Below are 20,274 nucleotides of genomic sequence, written 5' to 3' on the forward strand. Positions count from 1 at the left end.
ATTCAAATAAAACTTTTTTTTTTTACAGGATGCATTTTCAAGAAACTCTTTGAAACCAACATTATTTTTTCTTTTGTTTTGTTTATCCTGTTCTACTGCTATGCTCGGATCAGTATCAGTTCATCCAGACTCCAGTTCTGCGGATTCACTTATCCTTTTAAGTTCTGGAATTGTCCTTAGAAGTACCTCCAAGTTCCTACTTTTTGGTGGGTTTTTTTAGAGTCAATAATAATACTTGAGATGCCTCTTCAAACTAGTCTCTCTAAATTTGGGGAGGTGCATGTGAAAGCTATTTTGGTTTGCTAAATTGAAAATATTTACTTTAAGCAAAAGTAACCTTATAGCCCTTGTTAAAACAGTAAAACTTGTGTTCTTGTATTTTTGTAAAGGGGAGGATTCACATTTTATTCCAAATACAGAAATATTTATTAAACCTTTCCACTGTTTCCTATATACCACCATTTAGTTTTCCTATCTGTACCTCACAATTGACTGACACAAGACTTACGGACTGGGGGGACAGCAGGAAGTGGTGAGCTGCAATTTATACAGGTTTTTAATGCAAGTGGGTATTCATATTTAATTTGCTTCTTTTGAACTTCTCTTATCATTGCCTTTATGTAACTATTAAATGACCACAGAGATTAACGTGTTTAACACAGATTGTAAAGAACAATTGCATTCCTTTTACAAAGTGCCTCACTGTTTTGGCCAAAATCTCTCTCTATATATTAATCATGGGAAATAGCCAGAAAATGGCAAATCCTAACAAACATACCTTTCTCCATTGAAGACAACAACAAGGAAATGCATATTAGCTGGGCAGTAAACCAAGAGATAACCTATGTTTTTAACAGTCACAGGAGTCCCAGAGGAATTCAGGAACTGGGTCATGGATCGAGAGGAAAAAGGACAAACAGCAGCTGTTATTTTGTAATTTTATCTGGCATGGGCAAACAAAGGTAGAGCATGAGAAACAACTCCTGAATTTCAAGGAATGAACTCGGTCTGGCATCTCTGAAGGAAGAAAACGGGCAGTGAAAGCCTAGCCCTTCTAGAAAAAGCAACAAAAGAAAATTCCATACTGTATTTACTAATTGCAGTTTAGATCTTCCAAACAAAGTATTTAAGAGTACTTCTTTTCTGGTTTAGTGGTGCAACCTAAACAATTTGAATATTAACAAGGTATAAAACATGAAAAGCCATTCCCCCTAAACAAAACTAGGCATTATCAAGCAAGTCAGCTGCCAAGTGCTGGGCTGCTATGGTGCTAAGTGCTTTTGACAGATTTGTGTACCTGCAAGTATTTTTAGATTTGTATCTCCAAGTATTTTAAACGTTTTGCTTTACTTGAATGTCATAATATCTCAGGAGGATCCCTTTCCAAGCTGCAATTAAAATAGAGAAGTACTTAGATGAAAAAAAATCTCATTACATTTTTAGGCATGAAATCCCTTACTTATATGTATTTTCATCTTCTCTCAGCTGTTTTCCACTGAATTATTACCAAAATCCCACTGATATGTAGCTGGGTGTGTGTGTGGGTGTGTGTGTGGGAGCCTGAAATCCTTTGGTGTACTCCTCAAAGTACACTGAAAACTGCTTTAATGTATCATAAAAAAAAAAAAAAAAAAAAAAAGTTATGTTCTAGGACATGGTCTCCAACAAGCTAGTTTCTGCTGGCCAAAGTTCAAACATTTCAATTACTTGAAGACTGTGAATAAGCAGTTCTCACAGTGTTATATAAGCTCAATTAATGAAAATAAATTAAATCCAACTCCCTACTGTAGTCTTTCACTCCCAGTACAGACAGGGTATGTGATCACTGCTGAAGTAACGTACTTTACCCTGAGGGGAAGTTAGGGAAAGAGGCACTCCTGTACACAGTGATGCTCCAGATGACTGTGGAACAGTTTTTGTTAAGTCTAAAGGGGTTCTTCTTAATTCAGGAATTATGCAGAGTCCACGCTTCAGAGAACACCAGGAGAGCACGGAAAAACTAGGAGCCCAAAATAAAGATACACTAGAATCTTTTAGGCATGAGGAGAGGGCCTAAACGCAGTTAATTGAAAGATCTTACTCCTCTCTGAACAGGTATTCAACACTTAGTTATTTATGCTAAAAATCACAAAAGACAGAGCAAAAACTATTACCGAATAATTATCTTTTATCTCTAACACTAAATGTAAGATTTTTTTTTCTCCTTCATTTAGAAATTTCTATTTCCAATTGTTTCTCACTTAAGTTTGTTAAATACTAAAGTTCAACCTGTTTGGTGAGCTTGTGAAATTTTAGAAGCAGAAGATATCAAAGTGAGTATTCGCATTTCTAAATTACAAGCAAATTTGAATAGTGTATGGCAGAACCAAGATCAAATCAGAAATGAAAAATACAGTTATTTACAGATAGATAACACTGGACTACAGTTTAATTAAAGTACTTGTCTTCCAAAAAGAATCATACTGGTTTGCAACAGTCCCTTTGCCAAGCCACCAACCTAACCGCAATAGTGTTGTCTTACCTGAAACTGAGCCATTAATGCCAGTGGATTATTTTGACTGTTGTCAAACGTCAAAACATCAAAGATTCCAACACAATTAACTCGTAACCTTTAGGAACAAGAAGAGAAAACGAAGAATTGCCATTAAACTTTATTGGTTACTCAATTTTTCCTCTAGCATTCATTGAATGGTTTGATATGATAAAAGCCATCAGTACTTAGCAAATTATTTATGCATCAGAAAAGACTGCTTTTACTATTTGATAAGACGCATAGACAGTATGCAGTTCACAAATAAATCAATAAATTTCTGAACTGACAGTAGGGGGTCTGATCTGTAGTTTGAAGATAATGTATAACTCTTCCCAAAGTATGTTTTAAGACCTTTAAAAAACCAAAATTCCAAGCTTTAGCACACTCCTAATGCCAGTTAAGAGCACTTAGTAGCTATTCATGTATCAGGTGCACAGTCAGCAGCTGCCATGAACGCAGAGCACAGTAACACAGTGGGACTGAATGCTTTCATTACCTTGTTTTGCCCGTTACCAGAATCTTCGTTGGATCCATAACTCTGCACGCCAGTCCTGCTGTGTGAATGGTCCGTAAGGCAGAGCTGAGCTGCACAATATATGCCCATATCAAAGACTCTGGAAGCAATCCCGCGTGCTGCCGTGGCAGAGGTCCATCATGCTGACCTAGAACCAAAACATTGTAAGCATCAGTAGAAGGCTGCTGTGCAAAAAAACAAATTAGAGCATCTTGAATTATACAATTAACTCACATTCATTTCATTTAACTCTTAATAGTCCTTGAAAGACACATCTATTGTGCTTTAAAGGTGAGTTTGAGAGTAGATTTTTCTTTGTTGGTTAGTTTCAGTTGTGGTTTTCTGAAAACGTTGACAGTTCACTAGGCATTATTATTTTCACTCTCATTTCAGGGAAATGATGCTGATTTTTTAAGTTCAGAGTGAGCACTGGTTGGAAATTGCTCAAAGTAGATAGTACATCAAAATATGCTGGTACTTCAGAAGTAAGAACACCAGTATCCTGAGACAGAGTATGTACCAGAATAGCTGCAACAGATCCCATTTTACCTCATTTATTGCAGGTAGGCTTTCCAATTAAACATTTTCTATCATCTAATAAGAAAAAAATAACAAGCTAATTTCAAATTACATGGGCAAATCAGACAAAGATTTGGTGGCTAAACATCTTTGAACACAACTTCACATATGCTCTGCTGTGACACAGCTCCCTGACAAGTCATCACTGCATAACCCCTATTCCATGGGTCATAGGAAAGCAATGCATTGCTCCCCTTCCAAAAGGATTTGTAGATCTCCTTTCAAAAGTAAAACTCAATCTTTACAAACACACACTCAAATTCTACATTGCAAACAGTTTCTGAGTAATGCTGAGTCACAGATCAAAGAATGAAGAGATAAATAACAAATGTTATTTTTAGTACAATGTGTGTAACTCAAAGAAGCTGCCATTGTTTGCCTTGCACAAAGTTGAAGCAGGAGAAAAAAATACATCCAGAGTAAGACATCAGAGTACACCTCAATTTTACAAACCACAACAGACATTTCAAGAGGTTGCCTAAGTACTGATTTTGCTAATTCTGAGGCCAGTAATATCATCAGTATTAAGTAAAACCACGTTAGTATCTGATTCAGTTTGGCTGTAAACTGACTGCACTCTTCTCTAAACACTTTTCTTTTTTGGAGGGGGGGTGGGGATTTTGTTTGTTTATTTGTGGGGTTTTGTTGTTATTTTTTGGGGTTTTCTCTTCCCCTTTCCTACAGGACCATATCAACATCTGTGCATTTGGTCAAAGTAAGTGTGTATATGCTTGCATGTATACATACACACAAAATATACACACAGTGAAAATAAGTGGAACACATTACTGATAACTTCTTACTTGGAAATCTTACTGACTCCAGGGTGATGGGTTGGGAATGTTAACCAGCTTTCATTTCTGAGCTTTGCTTAGTCCATTTTTAAATTTTAGTTCACTTTTCAGGTTTAAATTATGAAGATCAAGACGCTGACTCCTTTAAAAAGCAGTAAGCCCAGCATGTCTACTGAAAGCTGAATATAATGAGATATTGTTTGTTTTTTCTGGCCTCCTAATGAATCATTATACAAATCACTTCCCACAAAACCAGCATACCAAAAGTCTCATGTAGCAAGCTTTTTCCCCTCATAATTCTCTCTTCTTCAGCATGACAAAAATTAGAGTATAAAATGACTGAGGAGATATAACATCACGTATTAGTTGAGACTCTCTCTCTTTACTACCTGCTGTAGAATGCACTTTGTATTTGGTGAACAGCAATGTGAGTAGTAGGTTTAACAGGGATGCACATGGATACTGTAAGACAGTTACATGTGTATGCAGGAAGTCCAGAATAGAAATGTTGCTATAATATTCCAAAGAGAGAAAAGCCAAAACTTGGGAGTTATTTTTCTGCACACATAACAGCACCTGCCCTTTGATTTTCAAATTAAGGCAATGTAACCAAGAGAATACCCAATATACACTGAAAGAGCGAGGTGAACACAGCTTCTCCTCATCTATCAGAAAATCTCAAGCAATGTTATTTTACTACTGGAAGAACTTACTTGAGGCTACAGCCAAATCTAGGCTGCTGCTTTCACACCGGCTGGCTGCACCCCACATTCACATACACTAAATGTACAAGGTAAAACATGGGAAGAAGCAGCTTTGAAATGCCTTCTTATGTATTTTTCTGTTCAGAATAAGCCCGAATAAAAGCAGCTCAATCTGCTGCAATGCTGACTATAATGTATGTCTCAAGAGGCCCATCAGACCTGCCACAGACAGCACCTGAGCAAGGACCCAAGGAGATGAAACCCAAAAGCTTGCTCTTCAGGAGAGACCCACAGCTGGAAAGCTTTCCAAACAGTGCTGAACACAATGAAAAACATCACAAGAATATAAGTAAATGTTACCAAAACAATCAGAGTATTACTTGAAAAAGTGGTATTTTAAGACATTCCATGGCTGATTTGCAAAGGCTTCCCACTACAGGCTGAATCCATGGCTACAACAAGCAAAATTTCAGACTGTGTTCTTACCTACTGCAGGGTAAACTCACCTCTCCCAATAATTTCATCTGAGATGTAGAACACAGACACTAATGGAAAAGATTAAAAATATAAAACCTGCTGTTTCAAAAACAGGTTATCCATTATTTTTCCTTGCCACATTGGGATAAACATAAATAAATAAAAATGCTGACAATTATTTTTAAGTTCTGTGGTATGCTGATCTCAACAGAACAAAAAAAATTACCCTTTGCACTGGTGTGCATGTGTATATTAGGTTTTTGCTTGTTAAAAAAGCATTCAAATGAAATTCTGTTCTCCAGAGCAATTATAGATCCAGGAAGAGTCCTGGGGTAGGAAGTAAGACCTGGGAATACCAGCACTAGAACCTGTTTCATATCATCAGGAACACTGTCAGAAAGCATGCTAAGAACCAGCAATTCTCACACAGTTAGGAAGAAAAAAAAAAAAAAAGGCCCAATAAACGATTTAGCCATTTACTAAACTGAACCTCCTGGGCTTGTAAATCAGTCTTTTACATTTAGAACTCAGAATTGTTCAGTGTTGACTTGGTGTTCCTTAAGTTAAAGTACTGAAAACAAGGCAAATGCAGTAGCCTTCATTTCTCCTTCAGGGAAACTTGGGGTTTGGTTTTACATTTCCCAGTCTTCAATATACAAGGTTCTGAACTACTAGAGTGCAGCAGTATATTTTGTAAAAATTCTGAAGCCACTGAAAATTTGAACTTACGCTGATAAAGTTGCAGCTTTTGGCAAAGGTACTTTAGGATAACTATTAGTCACGTATTTTGTCTTCAAAAACATCATGCTGACTTTCAATATTCATATATTCTTACTCCTCATCACACACTATTCATCTAGTCATCACACAACTTATTTCTTTTTCAATGGAAGGGATATCTTATGAAAAAACATTCAGCACATGGGGATGCAAAAATTGTAAAGTCAGCAATGAAGTCCATTTTTGTGCATTCCATACTACTATTAATGTGTCAAATGGAAAGCAATTTTCCCGGACTGTGTTTATCTTCATCAGAAAGTATTTGTTTGCTGAAGAGCAGAGACTGTGCTGCTGAAAACTTCTACTACTAGCACGTACACTAACTTTTAATTACTCGGTGTTTAAAAGCAGACCAAAGGACATATCAAAGGCATGCTTATCTCTGCTAACCACAAAAACTCATCAGGACAAACCTTTCTGGCAGCTGTCAATAGTCACTGATAATTTGCCATGATTTTCCGGCTGTTAAGTTTTAAAGCACATACATTCAGAATCTGGTTTACCATTTAATTATTGGACTGTTAAGAGCAACATTTCAGTACTTTTGGGTTAACTTGCTAATGCAAAGAGAACATAATTTCTGCAGAGATAAATGCACTAATGTGTACTATAATCTGAAGCTATAAGAAATATCAGAAAGGTGGAAGAAAACGAAAAAGTTCCAGAACAATAGATTTAATGTTTAAAGTATGAAGAAGTGTTTTGAAGAAATATAAGAAGTGAGAATAAAATAAAAAGAAACTTTTCAAATAAATGTACTTTGAGTAGCAATTAACTGAAAATTCAGATTCATGATTTTAAAACTTGTGCAAATTTAGTAAAATACACCAGAACAATGTTAGATTATCACACTATCACCTGAAGGAAGAGGAGGTATTATTGAATAAAGAACACAAGCAACAAATTCTACTGCATCCAGAAGTTAGAGACATTAGTTTACAGTATAAAAATAAATGTAAGCTGCTATTTTTCTCCCCCATACCAAATCTCTACCAAGGTAGCTCTGTAACAGGGTCTGTAAATAACACAGCAAGAAAACACCCAAGACCGACCACATTGACACCAGTGACATGCAAGACAGCCATGTAAATCATAATCCTCATCTTTTAACTATCAAGGTCTCATGTTGCCAACTGAAGCGTTCGACATAAATAAGGTTGCATACCTGAAATCAAATTCTCTGAGATCACTGATCAGGTTCACAGTGTTGTGCCTCCTAAAATCTTTAAAAGCAATTGTACTAATCTGGGCCTCATGCTGCAGAGTACCCAACTTCCATCCATTCCCCTGCTTCTCTTGGGAGTCTCCTCTAGGCAGGCAGACGGCCAAGAAACTCTGTGAGGGGATGGAGAAAGGATCCATGAAGGCAGGCAATTCTGAGAAATCAAGTTATAGGTATGCAATCTTATTTTTCTCTCTTAAATTGCTCCTTCTACTGAGAAACAGACTAGAAAGCAGCAGTTATCAAAAAAAAAAGAAAGGCCAAAGCAAAGATGTGCAGAAAGATCTGGCAAAATTTGGGAACTCACGTGACTTTTCCCCTAATTTATCTACTAAAAAGATTGAAAGATCAGGTAATAAGTGTCACAGTTAGGAGACAGTTATCTTCCCTAAACATCCCTGTAAATTCTGTTGTGACAGCTCATTTTAATTAAATAATACTTTGGTTTGAACAGACGTTGATGTCCTATTTCCAACTTCCCAGATTATTCCTGCCTATAAAAGAAAGTTGAAATAGGCCAAATAAAGGGTCCAGATAGCCCATGAGCCTGTTTCAAACACACATACACTAAAATCAGCTTGCAATGAATACTGACGTGTATAAACAAATGAGTAGAATATTCTATTAGCCTCCAGTGATTTGCAGCTCAGAGGTAGATATCATGTCTTTGCAGTCCCCAAATATTTCTCCTCCAGGAGTAAGCCCACTTCCCCCTTGAACCTAGGCAAATGTCCACAATAATCTGTGAAAGTTCCATGGCTTAATTACCTTTACACAGGTTTTGAATTTGCTACCTGTCTAGTTTCATTGGTCAATCCTTAGTTTTAGGCTGGAAGAAATAACAAACTATTTTTATTCATTTCTTCTTTATTCCAGATGATTTTTCAGACACCTACTACATTCCAGTCATATTAAACCCCATTCTATTCCTTTACATCATTAGAAGCATGAAAAGCACTATTCCACTTTGCTGCTGTTCATCCAGCTGTTCCACACCTTTGATCATCCCTGTCATCTCTTCTCAGCTTCTTTGCTGCTCTTTTACACCCTACAAAATACATGAGGAGGACCACAACTACAGATAGGAGTCTATCAGGCACACATATCTTGAATACAATGTCTTCCATTTCATTGCTCTTTTCTTAATAAGCTACATCAATCTATTTCCTATTTATAGCTATTCAGCAAGAGAAAAGTATTCTCCTCAATCTACTTAACTATGGTCCCAGACCTATTACTAAGTGGCAACAGTCACAGCAGAGACCATCACTGTATATTTAAAGCTAGAGTTACATTTTTTTCTTTGATCACATTGGTTTACATTACATCACCTGCTAAAGTATTGGTAGGAGTTCCGGTCTTGTAAGATCCTTCTGCAATCAATCACAACTGGCCTTTGTTTTTAACAATCCAAATAATCTGGTATTACCAGCAAACTTTAAAAGACTATTTATCTTCAGTGCAAACAAGTGAATGTGTTAAAAAATACAACTCCCAGGACATCATCTTGTGAGACCTGTCAGTCAGTGATCTTCACTGTTCACTCTGTTTCCAATATTCTTACCAGGCATTAACCTGAGAACCTTCTCTGCCATATGATTACTTAGGTTCTTTTAAGGACTCTCTTGAACTTCATTGAAAACCCCAAGGTTATATCTACTGGATCTTCCTTTAAAGAACTTTGATAGATTAATGAGACATGACTGCCCTTTATAGAGCCAAAACTTAATTCTTTTCCAGTGTGACAAAAGAATGTGTTCCCAAGAATTTTATTGTAACTTCTATTATTTTATCTAGAACAGACATCATTCTTCTATGATTCTCTAGAGAGATACAAAAACATAAGAAGGACTGATTTACATGGAAATTGAAAACTGTGACTGGGAAACACTCAGAAGTCTAGCCCAGCACATAACAGTCATTAACCTGGCAGTAGATCTTCCAGTTTCATCGCACCAAATTAGTTTCACATCAGGCTCATTGAATCTGTTATTGCACTCTTTGATTTGCCAAAGGATATGACACATCAAACTAGGGTTTCTTCTGAGATATTACCACCAAAATCAGTGGTGGAAATCAAATTCCATCTCCACTTATACGGTCAGCTCAGTGCAAAGTCAGTGAGAATTATGCAGTATATGCAGTATCCACAAGTCTTTGAATGTATCTAAGTTTATCTTCAAGTCTTTGAATGTATTCACACACTACCAAACCAATATACTCTGATGTAAAAGACAGCCAAGTAAAGTTTTACATCTCAACCTTTGAAACAGTTTGAATTCACAGCTAACAGCTCTAATTTCCAAAGGCACAAGAAAGAAAAAAAACCTTAGCTTCTGTTTCTCTTCATATGCTGGCAGCCTAAAGACAGTTAGGGAAGATGTCCTCTAATTAAAAAAAACCCCAGGCCATGTCACAGTCCTCTGGTCATCCCTAGTGCTGGATCTAATTTCAGGGCTGGTCCTGCATCAAGCAGGAAGTTGGTCCAAAGAAGCTCTGCAGGGTACCTTTCTCCCCTAAGTCTCTCTGGGACTCCATTCATGACCACCTCTCTCTCTCAGCATGGCACTGTAGTGTACCAGACAATACCTGACTGCAGTTTGTAAGACTGAAGGGGTCATGAACTGGTCCTAACAGGAAGAATGATTGAGCAGACTGTTCTGGAGAGGAAGTGGTTTTAGCCACAAGCATATGAGCTCTATTGGGCTTACTTGCTGAGCCACAGACCACGCTGTGACAGACTTTATTTATGAATGTTGGTGCAGTTTTAGTGACTCCATTGAAGCTATAGTATAAACATGATTTTAAAAAAATGAAAAAATAATCAGACCTAAGATAGGAAGTTAGTGTCTGAAAAGAATATCCAGATATTTCAATCAGTTTCTTAACTAGCACTTCACATTTCAAACCATCAAATAAAATACTCTCTAATTACTCCTCAAAATACCTAGTGTGGAAAAAAAATAGAAAGGCAGGACACCTAAACAGCAAGCATCAAACTGGCATATCTTTTGAGTTTTGGAATCATTGCCATTAAATGTTAGGTGTTACCTGGTGACAGACCTGCAATAAGGACACCAGAGCTCCTGGCTCCCAATTTTGTTCCATTTTATTTTTCTTTCAAAGAGCCTTACACACTGACATCAATTTTATACTTGTTTGTTAATATAAAAAAAATTTACAAATAGGAGGTGAAGAAGAATTCTCTCATATCAATCAGCTTATGATATGACAGAACTGATTAGCCAAAAAATTAGGCTGAACAACTAATTCTGACCAGATGTTTACTGCTGAAGTATTGGAAACAGTGTACAGAAGTATTATGTGGTAGTGTAGTTTCCTTACCCCATTTCCGTTTTGTGAAATAGGAATCAGCACTAGGGTCATTGAAGTGTCTGCTCATCATAGTCTCTCCTCCAGCATGAAAATCATATGCAAACACAAGAGCTTAAAAATAGAAACAGGTGACATTTATTAACTCAAGTACATTTGAAAAAAGTATCAACACATCAGCTGGGGGGAGGGGAGGAAGGGCAGAGGGAAAGAAAAAAGAAAAACTTACAATGTTCTCCAAAAGCTTTAGTGGTAAACACTTCACGCAAAGTGACTATATTTGAGTGCTGAATCTTTTTCCACATGTCAACCAATACCATGCACTTTGTGTTAACAAGACGAAAACCTAGGGAAGAAATTAAACCCACGGTTTAAAGTATAATGTTTAGGATGAGAATTTTCTACTTTAACATTTCATCTGAAACTTCTGAGAAACAACCAGACATTAAAATATGACTGGTACGCTTAGGAATGCTCGTCCTACTGAGACAACTCAATTTTTCTCACCATGTATCCTCCGAAGGCAATATGGCAGGTCATCTTTACTATTTACGGCTTTATAGCACGATGTAATGTACCCAAAGTTGCTCGTTTTCTGTATCCGATTGGGGGGTGGCAGTGGTTCCAAAGGAAAGAGACTGTGGTAGCTGTCCACTTCCGCAGGAACTGCTATCGTCAGTTTAGACACAGAAACACATTAGGTCTCAGCTGACCTTGAGAAAATTACTGAGCAGCAGAGAAAACTAAAACGACTTTCACAAACATGTAAATTATCTCGACCATCTTTGAGATGCATGTGAAGTTAAAATTCACTATTTTTGTTTTAATACCAACATACTGGTAGGTTCCTAGAAGTGATCTCACAGAATTAAAATTATTGTCTTCAGAAAAACAGTTACACCAAATAAAATCAACAGAACAGATGCACAGCTCCATCTGCCATTTCCTCATTTACCTTAGAAATTCACCCTTATGAATGACATTTCTTTGGTGCTTTTCGTACACTGATTAATTAATAAGCACCAATTTCCATGTAGACTTCATACCATAGTAAGAACCCCATTTTCATCAGGAAAAAAAAAGCAAGTATCATTCATATATGTTTTAATATACTGGTTTAGAAAACAAGGAGAGAGAAATGCTAAAGGTTTACAAATCAGATTATGAGACTACCCTTGCACTTCTGGATTAAAATACTAAACTGCATTTTTTTAACTGTATTGTTATCATATTATGCACCATTTAGGAAGTAAAGATACTGCAACCAAAAACTATTTAAATCAAGCTGAGTAATGTAAATTGCCCAAAAGCCAAATCACATTAAATAGTATATGGCTCTTTAGCCTGACAACTAGTACAAAAGCCTTCTCTGGTATACCAGCCAATTCACTTCAAAACACACTGCTTTGCTAGTTTACATACAACCTTTGAAAAATATATGCATCATTTAAAGAAGTACCTAATATCTACAGAGTAATATAAAACTGTTCTTCACAATGCTTTACTGCCTTAATGATTTTTCCTTTCTCAGCAATTTGAAATATTCCTAACCATTAAGGAGTTTCAAAACAGAAGAAAATTAGAATAGAAGAGAGAAAAAATAATTCATATTTCCAAAACATGTTGCATTTGGTTATCCACAGCCCAGGCTGATGATTAAAGCCTCATGAAAAATTAAAAACAGGTGGCATTTTTTGCAAGATGTTGTTAATATTGATGAATGTGCATGGTTGCAGAAAAACATGATCACTGTTTAGATTCATAAGAAACACTTACCAGGAATATCAGCCTGATCAATCTGGGCCATCGTTATTAAGTGTCTGTTGATGAGTTCCTAAAGGAAAAATTAAGTCAAGTTTTGACATTATAATTCAGCTCATCATTTTTGATAACTTGAGAACACTGTCTTTGAAGCACTAGCTACCTGTACTAAAATAGAGAATTGCTTCAAGTGTCCAGGGCAGAGAGGGTCAGAAGACCACTAGCTTGAAAATTTGCATGATGAAATACCTAAATTCTTGAAGGAGCTTCAGAAGACATTTGCTATAACTGGCATTGACAAAGGCACCTTCTACAGTAAAGCTGAAATAAATAACACTCCCAGCCAGCCTTGAGATGATGAGTCCCGAGAACACCTCTTCAACTAACACCTGCATACACTTTCATTTCAGTGGGAGACTTTAAAACTGAGTAGTATTGCAGCTTAAAAGAATGCTACAAAACTAAACCCATGCACACCACAAAAATACATCAGTAATAGTGCTGAGCGGAATAGTAAATCATGGCATGCAGATTAGATTGCAGTCGTATGTGTTGTAACTCACCTGCACCCGCTGTTGTACTCTGCCTATTACAAGATTTGATTTTTCAAATTCTCCACAGGGAAAACTGACTGCACGGATTGCAAGTGTATTTCTCTTCTACCACTGGCAATTTTCTATTTTTTGCCAAGATATGCAATTTTCCTTTAAATTCTCTATCATCTTACCTGTCTGAGCTCATCTGCCATGAAGAATGAAGGTGCATTTGCTTTTGGCTGCATGTAAGCAACATGAGGTGCAGCTGGATGGTAGATGTGGTAGTTTGGAAATACCTAAAAATAAAATATTTCAAGAAGCTTTTTAAAATCCTTAAGGATAAGGTAAGTAAAGAGTTTTCTCACTCTTTCAGTTCAAACTACAGAACTATGAAATCTTCATGTACAATACAAGTTACAAATAAACTGTCAGATACGTTACACCTGTTTTATGTGGTACTCACTTCTACTGATTTCAAGGGGGAGGGAGGTGTGTGCAAATATGTATGTACATAGTTATTTTAACATTTTTGTAACAGCCTTTTCCCTGTCACTGTAAATGTAAGAGCTATTTAACCTATCAGAAAGAAAAACCTGACTTCTCGATGTTTTCTCATTACATATGTATCCACTAAGACACACAGAATGCTTTCTTTCTATTGCTATGTTAAAACCCCACAAAGCTCTACACAGCTGTAAATGAAAAAATACATAAAAATTTCTCTGGTCCTCATATTTCAGTGATTTTTGAAGAACAACCAAAGTAATTAAAAGGCCTAATCTTCATGCAGAATAAGCAGTTTAGATTGTTAAAAATAGTATCTGTAGCATGAACCAATTCAGCACTTAAAAACTCCAGACAGTTGTGTATTGAAAGCCAACATACCATTCCTGTGAGAGGTGCTGGAGTTGTATCAGTGTAGAAGTATGTTGTTCCACCCACTGTTTCCTTCTGGATCACCTGGCCAGTAGATGGAGGCTGAGAGACAGCGTTAGCGACAGACGCAGAGGCACTAGTAGGCACCATATAGTTTGCTGGGTTAGGAGTATGACTTCTTCTTCGAGGAGCAGGAGACGTATGAGGAGTTATTTTGGGAGAATGGAGAGGTGAAGATCCTGCTGACAGTGACATTCCTTAAAGAAACACAAGTAGATATTGATCAAATCTGTCACCAAAAAAGTTTAGCAATTTCAGAAAAGCAGCCTTCACTACCAACAATATTCTGAGCAGGTGAAGACACTTAACTCTTCATATAGATAAAGAAATCCTTGAGAGATAAACCTGTAAGAGCATGACTGAACAGATGTATTTTCCCCAAAATCTTTGCTTAGTGCAGAGAGATAGGGCTTGGGAACTTATGATATACACATGAAGAACTGAAATGAAAAACACAGAAGTAGCTGAAAGGGGAAGACAAATCGAAATAATGCTGTGTCTAGAAGATAGATCATTAAACTGCAAAAAGATAAAATATTAATGACTATATAAGTGAGTGTTTACTTAACAGTTACATGAGCAGTCAATGGAGGTTGCTAAGATGTAACTCACTTCACCTGATTATGCATGTACCTTTTATTAGAACTCCACAGCTATGAATGTCTCCAGCAATACAGCACACAAATAAGTGGGAGTAATCACCTATTTTCCTGTAATTACTATATTCAAAAGTCATCCTCCAACAATCTGTTTGATATGTAAAGATAGGTAACATCTCATGATATGAAGTCAAACAAACATTCTTGCAGGGATTTTCTAATTTATTTGAAACTATTTTATTGGCTGGTGTTCACCTTCAACATTACAGAGGCAACTCCACTGAAACCTGAGGAACTCTGCTTCTAAACAAAGTGCATCAATGAGAAAAACAAGGGCAGCTTTTTTGCATACACACTTTTTAGTTACTAAAAAATTGAATTACTTAAAGAGTTGTTGCATGCAGAATTCTCAGATTTGCTTATTTATAAAAATTTAGGTGTAAAATAGATGTTCCAGGGTGCTGCTGAGGAAGAGGTAACTCTTCAAACAAAACTCCTTGCAGTTACTAGCAGACCTGAGATACTCAGGTGTTCAGACTAACACCAAGGAAAACATCTTTGAAATTTACTGTTGCTCAGTTCAGACTGGGATGCACTTTCTCTTTTATACAATTAGAATTGCATAAGTCATACTAAATCCTTTTCTTGAAAGAATAGAACATACACACCTTTCATATTTAACGCTCTATTGACAGCTGAGAATTCTTCTCTAATTAAGAATTCTGTTAGTTATTAATCAGATATTTGATTAAAATAATTCCATAAGCTCTAGTAACCAGGGTAATTTAAGCAAATACTCAGCTAATGAGAGCAAGAGCAATTTTTTTTGCATACACAATTTTAGTTACATAAACTAGTTTATTTAACTTCAATCACAAGTTACTGTATGCAGAGTTCTCAAAATGCATCATCAGTAATGTGTAGGAGTGATTTTACACTCGTATCACATCCCTTAAGTAATCTTATCCCTCCTACATTTCATTTTTTTTCTTTTTTAAACAAGGCAAAAGCAAATAACAGTTTCAGTATTAACAAGTAAGCAGTAGCTTGGGAAAAATTATTTTGAAGCTATATTATCTTGACAATATTAACAGAATATTTGTAACCTTTCATTTAGCTCCTCTCATTTACTCCTTTGACATATCAAAACCCATGCTTATTAATTCAGCACAATTCTCTTTTATTCCTCCAAAGTGAATAGTTCCAACAGAATAAACAAGATTTTTTAAATTTAAACTGTGGGAAAATGACATGCCTTTCTTTTTAATTATGTCTTTAAAGTCATTTATTCTTTTTATAAAAATGTAAAATATAAGAATATGAAAGGAAAAAAAGTCTGCACTTTTCTAGGCCAGAACTTTTCTTTATATTAATACATGTACATGTGTGTACACACACCTTATATATAAGCAATATTGTAGAATATTGCTGATTAGTATATTAACTCAAAAAATGTAATTATAACAGGCACTTCTAAATGGTAACATAAATAGTGTCCTAAAAATCTGTTTAGAAATTAACTCTATGACTGTAAAACTTTACACATTTTGATAGCACCAATTTATGCTACAAAAGAAAATAAGTTTTCATTAACGTAAAAGTTACCTTGACTGACTGAGTAACACTTCAGTATTTCAACAGCTACTGTAAAGATTGTTACATTTTTAACAGAAGACTAGAACATGAATGCATTCTTCATCCACTGGGGGAAAAGATCCATTTCAAAGGAAACTATATATTAGTATTAAAAGTTGAAGGATGACTAAAGTGGCCATTAAACTGAAGAAACGCTACAGTTTATGATATCCAAGAGTCCTCTTCATCTATGGAAAGCTACTGACATCTCTTTCTCACTCTATTCCAACAGAATAGAGTGAAATAGAAATAGGAAGCAGTATCAACCGAAGTCCTTGAAAGCACATCATCTCAACCCAGACAGGAATAACTGGCTTCAAGAATAACTGCTTCAATAAAACAGTCAATTGCAGGGATCATGACATAAAAACTCAGCAGCCTCATATATACTGATGGAAAATTAACTGAAGACCTCTGTGCTTTAAAATAAACACTATATGTTTATTTTACAGACACAGTATACAGTATTTTACAGACACAGTATACAGTAAAAAATATCTCAAAGAAAAGTGCAGACTTGCAACTAGCTAAAATTATACTGTGACCTTCTACTGCACGTTTCCCAGAAGAAAAAAATCTCTAGTGGTTTTTATGGATACAATTTCAAAAAATCTCCACTTTAAGATTTACTTTTTTAAAAAAACTAATCCTGCCAAAGAATAGTTACACACATAAATCCTTAATGTTTCTGCACAGGTATTAATGCAAGACTGAAAGAAAAGGATCACAGCACATCCTCTCAGATGGCCTTCCAGTCTAGCTAGGTCTCATTTTGAAAGGACATTGAGAGTTCAGTGAAAATCGTCTGGCAGACAGAACATATGGGCCCCTCATTTGCCAATATGCACGGTGACTTCAGGAGATGAAAGAAGCTTGACTACAACTTTGGTTTTATACTACTAGAACAATATACTATGCATGCTACAAGAATTTTGCTCCTAGTGCCATGGGGTACAAGATAGGCTGAGATAAATACTGAAGGTGATAGATTCTTCTGAGAGACTTGCATTACATTCTACACAATCTAAGTATCGAAAGCCCAGTATAACAACAAAAAAAACCCCACCAAACTTCTAATACAGTGAAACTTATGTGTATTTCAGTACTTAAGGCAGCAAATACAGTGCACAAAGTCAAGCAGATATCACCAACTTCATTAGTATTTCAGTCAGTTAAAAGCATATTAATATTAATATTTAATCATAACAAACAGAATTAGAGGAAAACAAAGCAATATAGCTATATTAAAAAGTGAATATATATTCCTACTGATTCATACTCAATGAAAAAGATGTTGCTAAACATACAGTAGTAACAATAGAACCACACCTCACAGTATTAGGCTGGCTTTAATAGCATAGTTTATATAAATGCCTATTCACTTAAAGGCCTAAGAAAAAACGGGCTTTAAAAAAATCTATTTATAATTTACACATATATATATATATAGATAGATACAGATATACCAGTGATCTTGACAAATACCATTAGGTTTTCTCTATGAGAGGGTTCTAGATTCCCTTATATTAAAATTCAAATGCCAACAGGAATACCATGACAGACACCAAAAAGCCTATTTCAAATTGTCCCTCCTGAGACTTTTTTACCAGCAAAGGTGGCTCTCCATTCCTTGTCTCGGGGAATCTACACTTCATGAAGAAGTCAAATACAATCTTAAAAGATGAACTGCAAGGAGAACAGGCTTCTTTCACTTCACTTCACTTCACTGTTATTTATATTTAAAAAGAGGTAGCATGGTATGCAGCTGTCATGGTGTCACACCAAGGTGGAAATGGTTGTGGGATTTGAAGATCTTTTCACAACATTCACAGTGACTGTGCAGGCTACCTACACGCACCTGCAGCTCCTGATACCATCCTTTTCCTGTAAAGAGAGATCATAATTTACATATCTCTCTTTATTCTTGTATTTTCATTTCTTGCCTTGTTTTTTATTTTCATTGTGACTGAGGAAAGGGAAATGGCAGACTTTGACATGCATTTGAGGCAATGCTCAAAGACATTTAATGAGATTAATGCTTCTAATAAAGCTTTGTAGCATACAATGTATTTGAATTAAAAGCTAGGTTGTATTTTGAATCTGAGAATTCACACAGATAATCAAGATCAAAGGGCATTAAGCATGATCTCTTAATGACTCAGTATCTACAACTTTTTGATTTAATGAGAATTCACAACTTAGTGAGGCAGGATTTCATTAAGCTCACGTGTATGCAAATTAGCTGGCCTACAACATTAAAGGTTTAAAAAAACCTTCAAGTCTTGCCTACAAATTTACTAATCTACAACTATATCCCTATGCCTCTAATGCTTGTAACACATCCAGAGGTCAAAAATTAAACATTTAACATTTTATCACTAATGCTCTGTACTTCAGAGATACCCCAGAACTAGGTAAATTTTGAAGAATGACAAAGCAAAGTAAATTATAAAATCAGGTAATTTCAAGAACTTGAAGTAGCATCCTTAAGCGCATTAAATATTTATTTTATTGTAAGCTTTTGGGTCATTAGCATTGTAGCTGTGTATTTTCAAGTTAATTAAATCTGCTTCATTCCCTAAACAATTTAAATCATCAGTTCTTCCTCTTCAGTTTTAATTGGGGAAAAGATAATTTTATAGCCTCTTTGCCTTCTTCTGTTCTTACATTATTCTGGAATGTCTGCAGAACTTCCTCTGCACCATACTTGATCCAGGAGGAGGGAACAAGCTCTTGGGGCCTTCAGCCACACAAACCACCTCAGCTGAAAGTGCTCCATCTCCAGCTGGGGCTGTGGGCTCTGAGAACTACACTCTTGCAGCTCATCACAAATGGAGATGTGTCAACTGGACACAAGCACAACGCCTTCGCGCTCTGGCTCCTAAGCCTGCAGGTTCATACTGGCAGCAGAAACGGGATCTCTTACATTCTGCATAAGCTCAGAACCTGACTTGGACTAAATACAGAAGCAACAGCAATTTGCAGTCACTTCCATCAGTGACAAAGGCATCATTCTTTAGCTATAACCTAGCTTTAGCAAACCCAAGACAGATTTTCGCTATTGGGAGCTATACATCTGTTCTCTCTCAAGTTTAACACAGCAATGATGTCTTATCACTTTGATGACATTCATGAATTTCTTTCATACACAGCGTTGCATATTTTAATGACATTAATACTCTAAAACAGCTACACAGGACTGGGTAAGAAGCTTGTTAGCAAGAGTGCTGTTTGAAGATTGTCAACTCCTTACTAAATTTTCCACACAAATAACTAACAGGGTGCGTTTCCTAGCAAGGAAAGAGAGGAGCAATAACATAGTATTCATATGAGTTTATGGAAAAAAGAGCTAGGAAATGGTGAAGGAGAGCTCTTTACAACTCTTCACTGAAACAATTTTCTCCCACCATTTGTGTAAGCTGCATTTTATATCACTCTATTTCCATATTCTATTAAAGGCTACCAAGATGAAGACAGATTCTGTGTTGAGATTACCCTAGAAAGCACTTATATAAGTAAACGTGTGAATGTAGCAGTAACCTTCTTCATGCTACATCTGAATGGATAGGTCAGGCATGGATACAAGTTATCCACTAAAGAATTTTAGGTTTCCCCTGTCATATTTTTCAGTGTTTCTGCAGTACTGTTGACAAGACAGGCAGAACAAATATTTTCCAAGGATAATTGAGTTGAATATGAAATACTAGATGTCAAAAGTGGTTTTGATTTACACTTACCTTTAGGGAAATCTCAGAAACTAGATATGTGAAAGAACTATTTTTCCATCATCAAGAAGAAAATCAAAGGACTATTTTCATAATTTACCTACTTTGTTATGGGTGAATAAAACTATGGAAGTCTTAAATTATTC

The 20,274-nt window shown here is 36.0% G+C and overlaps 1 protein-coding gene across 7 annotated transcripts in view; it reads right to left on the bottom strand.

The window, feature by feature from the left end:
* The window catches only part of PAN3 (poly(A) specific ribonuclease subunit PAN3), a 103,259-nt gene that overhangs the window by 37,806 nt on the left and 45,179 nt on the right, over positions 1-20,274 (bottom strand). For all 7 annotated transcript variants that reach the window (XR_011150464.1, XR_011150463.1, XM_069012751.1 and 4 more), the window contains exons 8-15: positions 14,119-14,366; positions 13,425-13,529; positions 12,713-12,770; positions 11,444-11,605; positions 11,166-11,282; positions 10,949-11,050; positions 3,030-3,195; positions 2,522-2,609 (exon numbers count right to left, since the gene is read on the bottom strand). Coding sequence is in view for 5 of the 7 variants with exons in the window: in XM_069012751.1 (XP_068868852.1) it covers positions 2,522-2,609; positions 3,030-3,195; positions 10,949-11,050; positions 11,166-11,282; positions 11,444-11,605; positions 12,713-12,770; positions 13,425-13,529; positions 14,119-14,366 (1,046 nt within the window). In the remaining 2 variants the exon portion in view is untranslated. The remainder of the gene's footprint in view (positions 1-2,521; positions 2,610-3,029; positions 3,196-10,948; positions 11,051-11,165; positions 11,283-11,443; positions 11,606-12,712; positions 12,771-13,424; positions 13,530-14,118; positions 14,367-20,274) is intronic.

Source organism: Aphelocoma coerulescens, chromosome 1 (assembly GCF_041296385.1).
Source record: "Aphelocoma coerulescens isolate FSJ_1873_10779 chromosome 1, UR_Acoe_1.0, whole genome shotgun sequence".
Taxonomy (NCBI): Eukaryota; Metazoa; Chordata; class Aves; order Passeriformes; family Corvidae; genus Aphelocoma; species Aphelocoma coerulescens.